The sequence below is a fragment of the Propithecus coquereli genome, unplaced genomic scaffold, assembly GCF_000956105.1.
Source record: "Propithecus coquereli isolate 6110/MARCELLA unplaced genomic scaffold, Pcoq_1.0 Scaffold44, whole genome shotgun sequence".
Classification (NCBI taxonomy): domain Eukaryota; kingdom Metazoa; phylum Chordata; class Mammalia; order Primates; family Indriidae; genus Propithecus; species Propithecus coquereli.
This window is the reverse complement of record NW_012150174.1, coordinates 1,852,415-1,870,076: the sequence shown is the minus strand read 5'-3', so window position 1 is coordinate 1,870,076 and position 17,662 is coordinate 1,852,415. Positions and strand designations below refer to the sequence as shown.

General features: G+C 46.5%; 1 protein-coding gene across 2 annotated transcripts; it reads left to right on the top strand.

Annotated features, from left to right (window-relative positions):
* Positions 1 to 7,056: 7,056 nt before the first annotated feature.
* Positions 7,057 to 15,454, top strand: LOC105818311 (serum amyloid A-1 protein-like). 2 transcript variants are annotated; one of them, XM_012654267.1, is made up of 6 exons: positions 7,057 to 7,103; positions 8,399 to 8,643; positions 11,527 to 11,737; positions 12,166 to 12,254; positions 14,629 to 14,767; positions 15,129 to 15,454. In XM_012654267.1, exons 4-6 carry the CDS (start codon positions 12,170 to 12,172, stop codon positions 15,265 to 15,267), a joined length of 363 nt encoding a protein of 120 aa, XP_012509721.1. In that variant the 5' UTR covers positions 7,057 to 7,103; positions 8,399 to 8,643; positions 11,527 to 11,737; positions 12,166 to 12,169; the 3' UTR covers positions 15,268 to 15,454. The 2 variants fall into 2 exon arrangements, with proteins under 2 accessions (XP_012509721.1, XP_012509722.1); XM_012654268.1 differs by lacking the exon at positions 11,527 to 11,737.
* Positions 15,455 to 17,662: the final 2,208 nt, after the last annotated feature.

The window sequence follows — 17,662 nt, the reverse complement described above, 5'->3', positions numbered from 1 at the left end:
GTTGTGTTTTGTAATGAGACTTTCTGTTAGAGATAGGCAAGGCAATATGGATGAGGACAAAGTCCAGGTTTTTGCTCCCAGAAGCAGAGACTGCTGTGACCGATGGCATTCTCCCAAAGCAAACCTTCCAGCCCAGAATTACCATAATCCACCCTTACCTTTTTAAGGGGTGTACAAGTTCCCAGAAAAGACCATTTGTTACATGATGGAGGCAAGGAGCTGGCGTAGAAAGAGCGCTGGCCAAGGTGTTGTGAGCGTCGTGGGCTCTGCTCCTTGAATGAGCCATTTATAGTCCCTACAGCTTCTCCTGCAGAAAGAAATGTGGAGGCAGATGTCATGAGGTGTCACGCCCAGGGGATATGGTGTACATGTGAGAAAAAATAAATGGACTGTGACTCTATAAAACATGAAATCATAGATAAACAAATCTCCCCTTTCCTAGGGAGAAAACTTGGATCCTCTTTCTGGTAATCAGAAATCTCAAAGGCAGAAGACCTGGCCCTTTAGGCCTGTTGCCTGCAAGTTTGAATGCTATGTGTCAGCTTTAAAAACTAGCTTGTGGTGGGTGCAGTGGTGCTCACCTGTAGTCCCAGCTACTCAGGAGGCTGAGGCAGGAGGATCCCTTGAGCCCAGGAGTTTGAGGTTGCAGTGAGCTATGATGACCCCACTGCACTCTGTCCAGGGTGACAGAGCAAGACTTTGTCTCAAAAACAAACAAATAAACTAGCTCCTTCTTTATAAATTTTTCATGTTAAGCACGTGTTGGGAGTATGCCTCACTGCTATTCACCGACCATTCTCTCTCTCCTTTCCTTCTCTGTTGTCACTCCGTTCTCTAGGGAACATCTGTGAATAGCAGACCCCAGCATTGTTGTGAGAAGGTCAGGAAGGCACCCCCCCTGTTTCATCTGACAGTTCGCTTGGGCTTTGGGGCTCAGTTCTGTGGGCCGATCAGTATCAGCCGACCACAGCTCAGCACCCCACACTCAGCCCAAAGCAATAAACAAACCCAACCTGCAGGCCCTAACCAGTGTGCCCAACCACGGTTTCCTTACTCGGCTCATGTCCCTGCTTTCACTGCACAGAAACTCATTTCCCTGTGAGTCAGGCTCAATCCTCCCCACACCTCTACCTGCCCCTCCTCTACTGCCTTCCAATGAGCCATGGGAGAGAAGATTCTGTGGGGAGGATCCCCCTTTATCTTTGCCTGTTTGCTTCCCCTGTAACAAAAACCTGAAGCCTGCCCTTGCCGTGTGGATTCCACAGTATTCCCATCCTCACCCGCGGGCGAGGCGTCCTGCGGTGCCTCCTCAACAGCTGAATGGGAGAGAGGGGTCCGCAGCCACTTGCTGCCCTCTGCCATTTCCACCTTCTTCACCTCGAATTCTTTGTGACTTATCCTTTCTGAAAGCACTGCTGAATTCTTTACCACTCTCTCTCCAGTTTTACCAATCTGGACTTGCGATTTCTAAAAGAGAGAGATTTTCAAGCACACATTCCTGAAGACCCCCCCAAATGTGCTATACCAGGACCACCAAGATTCTGGCCCAGGAATCTGCATTGTTCAAACACCCTCCAGATGCTGCTGATGTAGACAATCTGGTTAGTAATGTTTGGGCACAAAGCATCTCTCCATTGTATTTGTTGACAGAACTTTATAATCCTCTCCCACCCTCCTGGAAAATTTCCACAGCTCATTCACAGCTCTTGATCTGACATATTCACTGCCAATATTCTTAGTGATAATAACTATATTGTTGAACCCTTCAGCCTCCTGGAATCCCAGGTCATGCTCACCTCAAAGCCCTAATATGCCAATGTCTGTCAAAAAAATGTTCCAGAGGACAGGAATAGCTAATCCAAGGCCCCTATCACGAGATGTGCCCAGGGGGGTTGAAGAACAGAGGAGACCAGTGTGGCTGGAGCAGAATGAGTAAGAGGGGAGAAGCAGGAAAGGAGGCGTGAGCAGAAGGGGGTGGGGCAGTTTGGGGAGAGGTCGAAGCCATGATTAGGGCTTGATCTGGACTAAGAGTGAGACTAGGATGCTCTGGAGGGTTTTGGGCAGAGATGGACAGCAGCTGTCTTGTGTTTTAACAGTCTGGTCGAGAAGAGACTAGTTGGGGGCAAAGGTGGAAACGTGGAAGCCAGTTGGGAAGTCTTAATAATCCAGATGATGATGCATTACTATTATAACAGGATGGAAGCGGTGGAGTGTGACAGGTGTTTGCTTTCAGGATACATTTTTTGAGTAAATTCAACTATTCCAAGTAGGCTGGATTTAATTGCACATTAACAATGTCCATGTTTGTCTCTAAATGACTGCTATTCGTCACTGTTTCACAGCTTGTCCAGTCTTCTTAACCCCCTGCCCATCAGTCTATGCAGAATATTCTGCTCTTACTTCATTCACTCATTGATTCACTGAATCAATAAAAATTAGTGAGAAGCTGTTATAGGTGGGGCGTGTGTTCGGTGTTAAAGACACAACAGATTACCCGTCAATCATGCAGACAAGGTTCCTGTCCCTGGGTTTTGTGCACTCTGGGGTCAAACTCAGAAATGCAAACAGGCAGAGAGTGATGGGTCCTATGACAGGTAACGGACAGGTGCTTCTGGTTTCCCTCGGGTTCTCTATCCTTCCTCTCGAAATGCATCTTCCTTGTTCTCTCTTGTCTCCTTCCTTTCTCAGAGAAAGGCCTGCTCCTGCTACACTCTGGGCAGCCCCGTCACCCATGGTCCTGTGGGATCTTGGCCATGGAAGTATACGTTATGCCCTATCTTTGACTTCAGTCACTCCGTCTTGCTTAACTTTCTCCCTATACCATATAACAATCCTGCATTTTGTTTTCATTTTTGTTTTTGTTGGTTTTGTTTGTTTGTCTGTTCAGAGATGAGAATTCACTCTGTCACCCAGGTTAGAGTGAGGGGATCATAGCTCACTGTAACCTTGAACTCCTGGGCTCAAGAAATCCTCCCACCTCCCTCATCTTAAACGAACCCTCCTTTTGACCTTTGCATGTGTTCATTCATTCACTACTTCAACAGCTATTGATGGAGCAGTGACACTCAATTTCTCACTTAGTACAAGTCTGTACCTGGGTAGCTGAATGTGGTCAGAGAAAAAATGCACAACTATAGTGGCTAGCCTTACCTTAAATTCATGATCATTAACGGTGAGCCGGCTTGCATTCCTGTTACCTTTCTCATGCTCGGCCACTCTCCCAGTCCCCTAGATGAATATTTTTTGCTTCTTGCCTGAAACTTCCAACACCTCCTGCTTCATCTTCGTCTCAGTTGATGACTTTGTTTCCTATTTCACTGGAAAATAGAAGCACTGGAAATGAACTTCCAAGTGCAGATGGACTGCAGAGGAAGAAAGCAGAGGAACTGCTATGTGCACCAGGCTGTGTGCATTTCCTGGCCGCAGCCCTGCTGAGCTCTGGTACTGAGCCTCTCTCGGCCCTGTGCTCCTGCACCAGCCCCTGCAGAGCTGGACTGACCCTGCCAATGTTTCTGGCAGACAGTGACCCCTCCCCAGATACTACAGCAGACAAAGAGCTCTGTCCTCCTTCCCCTGATGGCAGCCCAGTACCTTCCCAGCTGGGCTGCCAGTTTATCCCACAGCACTCTCACTGTCCCAGTGCGGGTCTTGAAGGAGCTCAGGTAATTTCACTCCAAAATGTGACTACGTGGTTTATACAGTATTTTGAATTAAAGGCTCTTAGAGATTAATAGACCCTTTTAAGAGGCTTTCCCTCTGTTTACATAAACCAGACAGACCTGATCAAAAGATCAAAGGGGGCAATTGATTTCCCTGCCTCTCCCCATTATTAATATCTCAATATATTGCAGGAAAGAAGATCAAGAACGCAACCAGGCCTGGCCCAAATTATTTTAAACACAATACTTGTCTCTCAGGTTAATTTACAAGTCAATCTGTTTCCCCCATACATATGTCCTCCCTAACACTATTTGTCACCCCTAAACACAATTACCTGCACTCCTCACTTCTCCTCCTCTCCAAAAAGATAGGTATAAAAATATCTGAACTTCACTGGGATACTGAGTGATCACTCTGTGATTCTCCCCATGCACGTGGTAACTAAAGCTCTGTCTTATTAATCTCCCTTAATTGTGTGTTGGTCTTTCAGGAACTTTAGGGGGCAAGGAAGGGCAAGTTTTCCCTCTTCCGTACAGTTTGGGGTAGCCTAGAAGGATCTCAAAGGCTCTCTGCTTTCCTGACAGCCGCAGTGTGGAAAATCAGAACTCTGACCAGCCGGCAACATGGTAAGATACTTTACTTACCAGTCAGACTCCCGGTTTTCCTGTCTCTGTGGGCTCCGGATGAGCAGACTGTAAAAGATCATCGTCCTTTCCAAATTTAAGACTAATGAGAGAAAAGGTATTGGTATATTTTTTGGTACTTTGAATATTCATATTGTCTGATTCCCTCTCCTCTCCTAAATAGCTTTCATTGTTGTTCTTTCTTTCGTTGATTGTCTTTCTGTGTCATTTTTGTCATAAAGAGGGTCACCATAGGGTAGAACTCAGGCCTAGAATCCCATAAGCCCAACGTTGGAGCTGCCCTGCAGATGAGCCAGTTACACGGTTCTGACTAGACTGGCGTTTATCAAAACAAACTTTGCTGCAGGTCCCTGAAAACAAAAACCCGTGATCCTGTTTTATGTCCCTGAGCTTGTCTTGTGACTGAGTGGGAGTTTTCTCCTCAGTATTTGCCATCTGGAGGGCATGTTTTTTCGGGAACATGTCAGGCGGCCAGTCTGAAAAGATCGGGGTGCGAGACAGGTGAGATTGCAAGCAGCACACTCTTAGTACCGAACCTGTCAAGCTCCAGGGGGGTCTTTGTCTTAAAATGTCCTACCCTCTTTGTTACCTTGTCTATTTCTGAGAGTGAATTTTTGGGAATCTTGGAAACTGCCTTCTCTGTGCCCTCCCCAGCCTAAACCCGGAAAATAACCACCTGGGTTTTCTATGAAGAGGCATTGGATTGAGCTGCTTTTGGAATAAATATACCATTGAGATTAATGGCCAAAAGATGGATCCTTTAAATTAAATGACTTCTAAATTTTTCAAAATAAATTTTGATCTCTTATTCAAAACAATTACTTTATTTGTATTAGTAGAAGAAATTAGATTAAAAGAAAGATAGAGAATGTTGTGGCCAGCCTTAAAAATTCTCGTGACAAAATTGAAGAGTGAGTATCTGTTCTAAAACAGTGATAAAAATCCTTTGAACACTGCTTCTGTGGGAATAATGGCAGAGGCCAGTTTGCCTTATGGCCTAAAGGTTAAAGTTCTGGGCTTTCACCTCAGCAAGCGAGGTTTGATTTCCGGGCAGGGAATGAGCCTATTCTGGTTTGATATTTGCACAACTTTTGCCATTCATTGATTCTCTTCCCTTCTGTGCATGGCTTTTGCTTTTCTGTCTTCCGTGGAGACATATGGGACTTTTAGGTATTTATGTATGAATTGTCAGCTGAAAAGCTGGGACCCTAGAGAATGTGACTGGACAGAATTGTGGGTTATGCCTCATTTATGACAATTTGAGGCTTTTCTTTCTTTGAGCTGTTTTTGTGTGGCTTTTCTAGATCTTGTAAAAACTTTCTCCACCTCCTTAAAGACACCACTTGTTTACCTGATTAAGTTATAACCTTGATTAAGCCTTATTGGTTTTACTTAAAAGGATATTTTAGTTTAAAATTTCAAAAGCAAAAATGTCAGCTGTTTGTCCTGGCTAAAGTTTGCTCCATTCATCTTCACTCCTTTCTACTCCTTCCTCTTTGCCGATCATAGAGTTTTGGCCAATCAAAGGCAGCCAGCTGTTTAAACTGTATTTAAGTAAGGCCAACGCTGAGCTGGAACCAATTCCGCTGTTTCTGTTTTCTGTATTTCACTGTCTCTTCTCTGTCCATGAATCTTTTCAACATTAGAGTCTCTCTGAACCTGTTCTAGTTCAGCTCCCCAATTTGTGAATTGCTCTTGGCTTAATTAAACTCCGTTAAATGTACTCTTTATCACAAGTGGGTTCTGAGATCGATCTCCCAGAGACCCCCAGGAACACCGAGAGTCCAAGCGAGGTACCCGCTGGACCTGTTGTCCTTTGCTCCTCATGCAACTGAGGCTGGTGGGTAAGTTCTCTCTCAGATTCTGAGTGCCACGGATTTGTGTTTTGAACCATCTAAGTTTGTTTGAGCAAATTTTTGATCCTAACTGGGTTCAGAAGTCACAACAGAAACTAAACTAGGTCTGGGATCAGACTAGGTCTGGGATCAGACTGGATCTGATAATTAATTAGCTTAGGTCCATTTAGAGGCCTCAAATGTCTGACTGGGTCAGGCAGAAACTAACAGTAAATGGCAACACTACAGGGGCTACAAATGCCAGCTTTTAGGGATTCACAGAGATTTCTGTGTTCAGCTTTTAGGGATTCACAGAGATTTCTGTGTTCTATCCCTTTGTTCCTTTTTCCGTGTGCTTGAGTAAGGAAAAATCATGGCCTAAGTTGATCATGGAGATCTGAGAACCAAAGCCAAGATTCAAGGTGAAAATAGGACCCTTAATTTCTGGAGAACTGAGTACTCTCTGACAATGCCTACCTATACATGTGTAAGTATTAAGCCCCGAAAGCAGCAGACACTTACAAAAATGGCAAAATCTTACTGAAGGCAAGATTGTTGCCTAGCTAGTAATTGCTTAAAATAGGTAATTAAAAGATTGATAGTCTGAATTTTAAGAAATAGTAATATTTAGAGCCAGCAAATAAAAATTATAAGAGCTATTAGAACTGCTTCTGTCTGTATGTCTATGTGTCTATATATGTCATTTGTATACGATATTTCACTACCAGAGTATATAAAAGAGCTCTAATTAATTAGCTTAAAATAATAAGCTCTCAAATCAAATATTTTATCAAGAAGATAGAAACTAACTCAAATGCTTTCTAGTTCATGTGACTTTAAGAATACAGTAATCGACCTCTCCTTAAGTTTCATTTTGATTCTGTTAACCCTGATTCACAGTTTCTCTTTCCACTCAGCTTCAGAGGAAGACAGTTAACATGGACCTGCATACCTCAGAGATACCGTGAGTCTCCTTCAATATTCTCTCAAATTCTCTAAGGTGATTGACACTCTGTAATCTTTACCCAGAGATCCACTCTCGTTCAGTACTTACGTTGATGATCTTTAATATGTTGATGATCTTTCGCTCTGTAAACAGGGCACTCTCTTAGACTCATTCTTTTAAAGACTCTAGCTGAACGAGGCTATAAAGCCTCTAGGTTTAGACTCTAGTGGGTACGGACAACTGTTACTTAGAACAAAAAATCTCAGGGCACTGAAAAGCTTGCCCCAAAATGCTGTGAATCAATTTTATTATAGCCCTCACTAGAACTTGCACATTGGCAAAAGGAAAAGCTGCCACTGTTTACACAGACTCCAAATATGCCTTTGGAGTCTGCCATGCACTTGGCACAATTTGGAAATCTCATTTCTTAATTTCTGCTGACACTCCTATTGCCAATAGACCTATAATATCAGATAGATTGTATATGGGGCCAAACAGGGTCCCTGTGGCCCCTTTTCTTTTAACTTTTTGACTTGCCATTATCTTCCATCCCATGGAACAGAAGTGCAAATGGGGGATAATTAAGAAATAAATATATATATATAGTTGGTACTGCCCTGGGACCTACAATATCTCTGACCCAATTATTTCCCAGGGCACTACTTGTAAATCTCTTGAAATCTCTGGAGGAAACCAACACTCTCCAGGAAGCTCCCAAAGGCCCAGACTGCCCCTTATGACACTCCAAATTTAGTTTATAAATTTACCTCCAGCTTGAGGCTTTTCTCACTGCTGGATTACTGTTTGCATGCTTAGTAGATAGACTGGACGCTATCCAACCAGACGAGCTGATGCTACAGCAGCGGTAAAGAAATTAGTAACTGAGATTATTCCTCGTTTTGGTATTCCTTTATGGATTGAGTCACATCAAGGGACTCAAGTTATAGCAAAAATAAACCACTTGCTCGTGAAGGATTGGGGATACTTATTAAAATTTCATACCCCATATTATCCCCAATCCTAAGACAAGTGGAATGTAAAAGTCTAGAAATAAAAAGGACTTTGAGAAAAGTCTCTCAAGACACTGGATTTAAATGGACAGAAGCATTACCTTCAGCCCTTATAAAAGTCCAGAATGCTCCAATTAGGAGACACGGTTTAACCCATTTTGAAACAGTGTTCGGTCTTCCCCTGTCTACTGGCACCTCTAAACCTTCCATTCCTGGGCTGACTGAACACTGTGGGGATCTAAGTGAACAATCCGACACCATGACTAGCTACATAGAGGCCCTAACTAACTAATGTGCTTGCAGCATGTCATCGACGGGTGAAAGGAGCGTGGCCTCCACCAACTGACAGGCCTTGTCATCCTGTTTGACCGAGAGCTCACGTGTACATCGAAGTTTTTACAAGAAGATACGTGCTGTCACCTCTCTGGAAGGCCCTTACAAAGTACTGTTAACTATCTACACCGCCATAAAAATAAAAGAACAATCCTCCTGGATTCACACAAGCCATGCCAAACGATTGGAGGACGACCCCTACAGGTGACCTTAAAGTAAGGATTTCCAGGGCTAATTCCCAGGCCTCTGAAGCAGACGTCTCCACGACGTAGATGGCTTTTTCCCAAAATCACGGATCAAGAAACTCCATTTTTCATCTAAAAACTCCCTTTTTCTTTTTACCTCCCCCCCACCTCCAAAATGGTCCTTTTCAAACACTTTTTCTTTTAAGCCTCCCCCTTCAAGGATTGCACATTGGAAGCTGAGTGGAGATTGCCTCAACCTATCCCATTCTCCCTTTCATCTTCCACTATGAGTCTTCTTTTAAACTATGCCTTGCTCTACTAACCCTTACTGTTTCTCCAGCAGGTCAGGCACAGACCCGGCATCCCTTACGTCATTCTTTCAAACCCTGGCCACACTGACATAACATAATCAATCTAATAGCTGGTTATGCCAACACCTAGATCATGCCAAGGGACCTGAACTCATTTTGTTTCTGCCAATATGAGTACCTGGTGGGACCAGTCTGGAAGATGGATGTATGACAAGATGTGACATCCACAACCAGAGGAAAAAAACATCATGCTGGTTCTCCTGTTGGTGAGTCAACCGGACACAGAAAAACCTCTGTGGAAGCTCAAGAAAAATATCTTTTGCTCAGGTAAAGTCACTAGAAAGAAATTTTCCCTCTGCATTGAAAACATTGATGATATCAGTCTTTTCTGGGTGACACAATAGGGTGATATTGCCATCAAACACTATGGTTTGGCTACACAGATGGCATCCTTGCACTCTTAGACAGTGCTGACACTAACCCTCATGATGTCAACACTTGTCAAATCACCAGATGTTATGGAAAGCTCACAAGCCAGGTCTGTACAACTTGGGATAGCTCGCTTGCTCCACTTGTTAAGTTGCCGGACACTAAAGATTGCATAAGGACAGAACAAAAGTCTGGATTGACTTGCTTAAGTGACACAACCAAGCCTTATAACTGCCAGAACTGGACCAAAGGACTTCTATACCAAATATTTTACAACCTGTTCTGTTTCCACAAACTGGCAGGGACACTGGAAACTGGAGGTATGGAAGTGCCAATGAGGCAGAAGAGGCACAGCATACAACAGACTGGGTGGGGGCAGAGGTGGTCACAGGTTCCAACCTGACCCTATCTGTAAATTACACTGGTCTTTTTATCTTGTGTGGTGATAAAGTATACAAGCGGTTTCCACCTAGATGATCAGGACACCATGGACTTGGCTATCTGACACCCTTTGTTACCAGGTACTTCACTTCACATGTCAGCCAAATCACAAACTTGGGCTCTTTTGTTTATAAAGTGGTACCAAGCAAACTTACTAGATGTGACATTATAAAAAACCCACTTATATATCACAATTCTAAGTTCTTTTTATTGCTCAGGACTCTTTGCCTGGCATTTGGAACTCATAAGATTGAAAAGGCAGTTTTGAATCTCTCTGTGGTAGTGCAACGAGAGTTCAGTATCACCATGCAAGCATTGGGAGCACTTCAGTTAGAAGTCAACAGCCTAGCCTCTGTGATATTTGAAAACCACCTGGTCCTGGATGCCTGACAGCCCAAGAAGGAGGAGCTTGCATGATTATTGGTGAAAATGCTTGCCACTCAGGATGAGTAGAGAATGTGATGTACGCATCTTAAAAGACAAGATAAATATTCTCCACCAGATTAATGAATGGCAGACTGGTTTAATGGAGTGTGGGGAACTGTGCTTAGATCTGTTCTTTTCTACTTATTCATTCTCATTCTAATCTATGTTCTTGTCTCCCTTTTCACATTTCTTGTTACTTGACTACTAACCCGATCTCTCTCTCCACAGCTATCAACTCAGCTTTTAATGTGTGAAACTTGTAGGGAAGTTCCAGACAAAAAGAATGAGGGAGCTCAGGAAATTTCACCCTAAAATATGACTCGTTGGTATGAAGAAAATTTTGAATTAAAGGCTCTTAGAGAATAACAGGCCCTTGAAAGAGGCCTTCCCTCTATCTACATAAACCAAATTGACCTGATCAAAAGATCAAAGGGGCAATTGACTTCCCTTCCTCTCCCTGTTAGCTGTATATATTGCAGGAAAGAAGATCAAGAACTCAACCAGGCCTGGCCCAAATGATTTTAAACACAATACCTGTCTCCGAGGTTAATTTACAAGTCAATCTGTTTCCCCCATACATATGTCCTCCCTAACACCATTTGTCACTCCTAAACACAATTACCTGCACTCCTCACTTCTCCTCCCCTCCAAAAAAACAGGTTTAAAAATATCTGAACTTCACTGGGATATTGAGTAATCACTCTGTGATTCTCTCCATGCGCATGGTAAATAAACCTTTATCTTATTAATCTCCCTTAACTGTGAGTGGATGTTTCAGGAACTTTTAGGGGAAAGGGCAAGTTTCCCCTCACCCCTACATTCTGCATGATTGGACGGGGTAGGCAGAAAGCCCCTTCCTCGAAATTGCCCCCAACCAGGAGCCACTTGGAAAAGACATTGCCTAATTGGCTAAGCCAGCCGAGCAGGGTTTTTCTGTGCCCTGGAGCTGAGAGTTTAGGATGCCCAGACAGGCTGGTGGAGGGACCTTCCAGGACACAAAGGAGAGGTGGCAGGGCTGGGCTGTAAGTAAAAAAGCTCAAAGGCTTTAGACATCAACTCACAGGGACTTAATTTCTGAGACATCTGTTGTCTGGCCCAGCAGGGGCCATCCTGAGAAAATGACCTGTAAGGCAGGTGCTGGGTGGAAGAGCCGCCATCCACTCCACACCTTCCAGCAGCCCGGGTGCCACCATCACCGGGTCCCTACCCCCTTCCCTGCAGCCTGGACTCCTGGAACTCTGAGGAGCAAACCCGTCCCCCCACCCCACGGCTGCCAGGGCAGAGCAAACCTATCCTGTTTCGGTAGGTTGCACAACTGGGGAAAATGACCTGTGGATGAAGAAAACACTGGTGTCCAGGAAGTGTCCTGACAGACTTTTGTGGGGGAAATGACCTGGATGGACTGTCCCCATGACCTTTTCATCCCTCACATGACCCCACAGGGAAGGCTCGGTATAAATAGCAGCCCCGGCTCCCTGGCAGGCAGGGACCGGCAGCTCTGCTCCTCCAGAAATCAGGTGAGCAAGGACTCCAGAGTGATTTTTTAGAAAATGTACTTCATTTTCTCTTAGCAAACAAGCTTGTCATTGTCTTTTAAAAATACGCATCATTTCCAGTATGTATCCTGTGTGAGTTCTGTGATGGCCGGAGGGAACACATGGGCATTCTCCTTGGGGAACTACAAGCTCCTTCAGGGAGGGGCCATCCTGTCCTAACCCCTCTTCCTCCACCTGGAATCCTCTTACTCAGGGCTCAGGGCTGAGGGGTTCACACCTGAGGGCTTGTGGCTCTGAGGTCCCCTGCAAGGCTTCCTACATGAGCCGCTAAGATTCTAATAGGAACCAATGGACTTAATTAAACAACCAGGCTGCCTTTGGAATACAAATCCAAAAGGGGGACGTGCCAGTGTGGACGGTGACCGCCTGACCCTCTCCTCTCTTTTCAGCACCATGAAGCTTCTCACGGGCCTGGTTTTCTTTTCCTTGGTCCTGGGAGTCAGCGGCTGGTTTTCATTCTTTGGTGAGGCTGCTGGAGGTAAGGCTGCTGGAGGAGGCTGCGTCCACGGGCCGTGGGATTCACCCTCGAGTAGGGTCCACGTGCCTGGTGCATATGGGCGACCGCTAGAGGAGCCACAGAGAGGCAGAGCGGGGGCGAGGCTTTCCCATCAGTCATTCTCCAGCTGGACAGGGAGGCCCTGGCACCTGCTTGTGGGGTCCCCACCCCAGGTCAGTAGTGGATACTGTGCTCAGGTCAGGGCAGGTTCTGGGTCGCCCCGTGGTGCTGTGCTGCCCCCTGGTGGCGCATTGCACAGGCACAGATCCCGCCCTGCATCAGGGCCCCGGGGGTGGGCGGGGGCCAGGCCGCTGGAGTCTGCCAGAGTGTCTGGAAGGGAGAAGGCACACAGGATTCCCGAAGAGAAACACCACCCTGGACCGCATCGAATGGCACAACGATGCTCTCAGAAGGCTGTTTTTAGACTTCTAGAGTTATCAGTTTCTGTGTTGCTACGGGACTGTGATGAACTAAGGGTGTGCTGGGTGGCCCAGCTCAGCTCCTTTAGATTGGCTAGAATGTCTCCTGTCCCCTAGTTCAGTGTTTCTCGGGCTGTGTTCGTGGGTCTAACACGTGTTCCAGAAACTGCTGCGATGTTTATCAATAACGCACACTCCTGAGCCATAGGTGTGGTGGGGGGCGATCCAGGAACAAGGAAGCGCAGAGTGTTTTGTGAACATGTCAAGGTTTGCGCGACCGTCTTAGGTTGTGCTGCCCAATGTGCCCGAACATGCCAGGTGTTTTGGGAGCTGCAAACAGAGTAGAAAGTTTAGAATTTGTGTCATTAATTTACTCAGGGAACAAACAATCATCATTCCCAGGTGAAGCGCAGCTATTTTTTTTGTTTAGAAGACACAAAATAAGGCCAAGAATTGGCATATAATGTCCTTCAGAACAAATCACATAAAAGTATAATTAAAGCTATCTGTTAGCACGTTTCTATTCTTTCTCCTTCCCCGCTTCCTTCCTTTTCTCCTCACTGGATAATTTAAAGGGGCCGTTAGCCTAGCTCTGGCCATGTCCCCTTCCTGGCTAGATCAGTTTCCTCCCTTCTTCCAGCCCATTTGACCGGAAATGGGAACTGACATACATCAAGTTCTGCAGGAAACTGAGTGTTTTCTCGTTTAATTTAGAATAACTCTGTGAGGCAGGCATCTTCCCCCACTTTGGAGGTAAGAAAACTGAGGCTTAGAGCAACTGAGTCCTTTGCCCGGGGACTTAGTGCTGGCCAGCAGGTGGCAGAGCAGAAGTTTGAGGTCAGCTGTGCAGGAGGGCAAAGCTCTTCCAGGTAGATGTGTCTGCCCACTACCTGCTAGAGCTTAGTGGTTATCGATCTTGGCCACACATTGGAGTCACCTGCAGAGCATTAAAACTACCCATGCCTGCAACCCCCAGTCCCAAGGATTCTGCAGAAATTAGCCTGGGGGGTGGCCTTGGTATTGGGATTTTCTCTTTCTCTCCAGGTGATTAGAAAGTGCAGCCATTCGTAGAACAAGCCTGTGATAAAGGCGGGAAAAAAAGAAGAAGAAGAAAGAAAGCACAGCCAAGGCTGAGAACCACTGCTCTAGGGCTTCCTCAAGCAACCGAGACATCAGTACAGTTTATTTAGACAGTTGTAAGGGACATTTATGCTCCTAACAGTCAGAGGGACTCAACTCACAGTTCTGTGCATTCAGTGAAAGAATGTTGTTTTGTGTGTCAGGGGAGAAGTACGCTATTTCTACAGCCTTTCCCAGACTCTGTCTTCCATGTCGCCACCTCGCTCATATACGTTCCTGGATCTTACCACATGTGGCTTCATTCTATAACAGTGGTTCTTGACCGGGGCAATGGGGTGGCCCAGGGGACAGTTGGCAATATTGGGAAATATCTGTGGTTGTTTCACTGGGGAATGTGCTGCCAGCATCTAGTGGGTAGAGGACATGGATGGTGGTAAACATCCCACAATGCCCAGGACAGCCCCGAAATCAAAGAATTACCTGGCCCTATATTTCCACAGTGGGGACATTGAGGAATCCTGCTCTATTATGATCCCTCCAAGAGTTCCCTCCTTTAAACACATCACCTGGAGCCCTCAGTAAGAAGTAGCACATAGCACCAGAGTAGTCAGTCACAAAATACAACAATGCAACACACATGTGACCACCTGTTAGCTGTCCCTTGACTCAAGTTACCTAGAGAAGCCAACTAGGATTAAGCAATGTTCTTCCCAACTCACGGTATGCAAGGGTGCTAGCATCACAGGCTCAAATCTTAAAGTCAGTGGAAGATATTTCATTTTTTGATTCCTCTCTGAAGTGTTATCAGAGTCTTTGGGTTCACCTGGTGTCCCTTATGCCTTTTCCTTTCTTTCCAGGGGCTTGGGACATATTGAGAGCCTACTTTGACATGAAAGAAGCCAATTACCAAGATTCAGGCAAATACTTCCACGCTCGGGGGAACTATGATGCTGCGCAGAGGGGGCCTGGGGGTGTCTGGGCTTCAAAATTGATCAGGTAACTCGGGCTCCCGGGGATGACGCTGTGAGTGCCAGGGGTTGCCTGCTTGGGGGATCCACAGAGATGGGCCCTGAGCAGGTTCCTGTAGGGCCTGGCCCCCTCCTCATGCCTACCCTGTCCCCCATCCATGCCCAGTGCAAGGCCTAGGCTGACGGCAGAGCCAGAGCGTGGCTGGTGAAGATGTATGAACCTGCCCTGAAAAACGATGCCCAGCCTGGGCTTAGGAGGGCTCAGCCCCTCCCTACCTGGCTTTCCTGGGCTCCTCTAAGAGCCCTTCCCTGGACAGAGGAGCACGAGAGGGTGAACTGTTGCTCATTGGCCTGATGATTAATTTCCTTCTTGCCTGCTTTTATAACAGCAGTGTCAGAGAGGGTATCCAGAAACTCACATGCGACGGAGCAGAGGGCTCAGTGGCCCAAAAGCTTGCCAACGACTGGGGCCGGAGAGGCAAGGACCCCAATCGCTTCAGACCCGAAGGCCTCCCTGACAAGTACTGAACCTCCTCTTCTCTCTGCTCTCAGAGAGAGTCTGTGGCTCCCAAGCACGTGGTTCACAGCTGCTGGGTCATCTCACCCCTCTGCTCAGAGCTGGTTTCACATGTGTCTGTTCCCCTGCTGGACCGCAGGCCCCTCTAACTAACATTTGGACAGTAGTTTACAGGTCATAAAAATGCTTTCCTTTCTATTTTCCTGTGTAACTTTCCATTCATTTGATGTTTACTATTCTAAAGGGGAAGTGAGATATGCAGACAGACACAACACAATTTAACAAGAGCCTAAACAGAGGCACACACGGGTGGCATTCCGAACTCTACTAGGGTATGGCAGACCAGTGAATAGTATTATAATAGCTGCTGATTTTTTTTTCTTGAAATTGCACGCTATTGTTTTTTTTTCCATGCTTTATTTGATCTAAGTCACAGAGAATCTTTGAAGTTCTTGGTGAAGACGCCGCAGTTTAGAGGTGCATGTTTAGGACGTTCTCTGAGGTCACACAGGTAACGGATGCAGAGCCAGGACTGAAGGCTGGTTTGTCTGACTCAGAACCTGTGATACACTAAACAAGGCCAAGAAGGTCAGCTGTGGAGACCCCCTCTCCACTCTAGCATGGTAGGGAACATGCTAAGACCAGGGAATTTGTGAGCATGGGCCCCCTGTCATACTTCATTTCCTGTAAAATCAGTTCCTTGATCAGAAGCAATGCCTTTGGCTCTCTCACTATTGGATAAGTGTGGGTGTGCCATTCTCCCCAGAACCCCAGATTGTAGTTGGAGGGTTTCCGAGAGACTATAGGTTGACGACCCTTCAGTACTTCATATACGAGGCCATGAGCTGGGCTGCATCTGTAGGTAGCGAGGTCAGGGGGCTCAGCTGTGGAGATCTGGGGGCAGCAGAGTGACGGAAGGGTAAGGAAGCGGGTTGTTGGGGGAGAGATGACCCAGCTTGCAGTGATGGCTGGTACCTACTGATTCTTACTTCTAATGGAGGTTCCACTTGGATAACAGGCTGGCCAGACAATAGAAGAATCAAACAATAGAAGAATGTCGCCCACTGTGCCCTCTCCCCACCCCCACTGCCTTCCCAGGATTCCTGGCCTGGCTTTTCTGGAAGCAGAGCTGACCCAAAGTCTGCCATGCAGGTGTTTTACTTGGGAATGACCTTGGGGTTCAGGAGTGAGAGACGGGGGAGTAAAACAGGAAGGAGCAAGGCTAATGCCAGGACATGTTACAGGGCTGGCCACAGGTAAAGGCCACATGACTGTGGTCAGTCCCACTGAGACTTTCTGAGGAACATAGTAAGAAGTGTCCCAGCACCCTCCACTGGGAGTCAGAGAGAAAAGCACCTACCCACCGGCTTCCATCTCCCATTGGTCAAGGGTGTCCCCCCATCGTTAACTTTCCTGCCTTTCTTGGTTGTGCACATGTGGGTGCCCAGCGGGTTTCCCTGGAGTACGCAGTGGAAGGTCCGTGGAGCCGACCCACAGCAAGGTGCTGCCAGGCTGTGCCTGCATGACACGGGTCAAAGCCCACGTGGAGCTCACCGCTGTGGCAGTGCCTGGACAAAGAGGAGGGGGCTCGTGGGTCTCAAGTTGTTCATCGGCCGCTTCTGGTACACGGCGCAATGCTCTGTTTTTCTAAAGCGAGTGGGAACGTGTAGACCTCCCCAAGGCATGGACGCAGCAAGTTCACTCAGGAATGAAGGGATTGATTGGATCTTAGACTGAGAATAAGAGTGAAGAGGAAACACACTGGGTAGCAAGATGGGGAGAGAGGCAGGGCAATTGGGCAAGACAGAGAACTAGAAACTGCCATGGGCGGATGAATGAGCCGGCCATTAGCCTTGTGGTCCCACAAAGACAGATGCCAGTGCCAGTGGGAACATGATCTGAAGCACAGCGCTTCATAGGACACTGAAGACATTTAGGGCTGCTCCCGTGCTTTAATAGGTTTAGGGACAGGGTGGCATTCCTAGAAACAATATTAGATCTATTACACACCACATAATATCTTGCTTAAAGTAACTTGTTTTTGTTTTCTTACAACAAACGTTCTTTGTCAGAAGCTGGGGTAAACTTAGGGTAATATGCTGGCCATTATGGTTAGGGGATCCAAGGGACATTTGACTCTTATGCCCAAACCAAACCCACAAGGTCCTCAGTGGAGACAAGTTCCAAGGGCAATGACCAGCAGCTTTATTGTTAGCTTGAGGTTTGGCCGCAAACTCCAAAGCAGAACGCAGGTAAGCTGGGCTGCACTGCGTGGTCTGGGCTAGCGATCTAAGAGGCCTAGTTCCAAACTCCGTCTCCAGCCCCCCAGGTCGGAAAGGCCATTGCCGTCAGCACCCCCCAGCACTAGGGGAGGGGAACCAGGCAGCCTGAGCTCATGTTTGACCC

Excerpts from the sequence above, each read along its gene's own strand:
- LOC105818311 (XM_012654268.1), top strand. The coding sequence starts at position 12,170 with ATGAAGCTTCTCACGGGCCTGGTTTTCTTTTCCTTGGTCCTGGGAGTC. Across the intron at positions 12,255-14,628 it reads CTTTGGTGAGGCTGCTGGAG|GGGCTTGGGACATATTGAGA; the intron begins GTAAGGCTGCTG and ends CTTTCTTTCCAG. Across the intron at positions 14,768-15,128 it reads TGGGCTTCAAAATTGATCAG|CAGTGTCAGAGAGGGTATCC; the intron begins GTAACTCGGGCT and ends CTTTTATAACAG.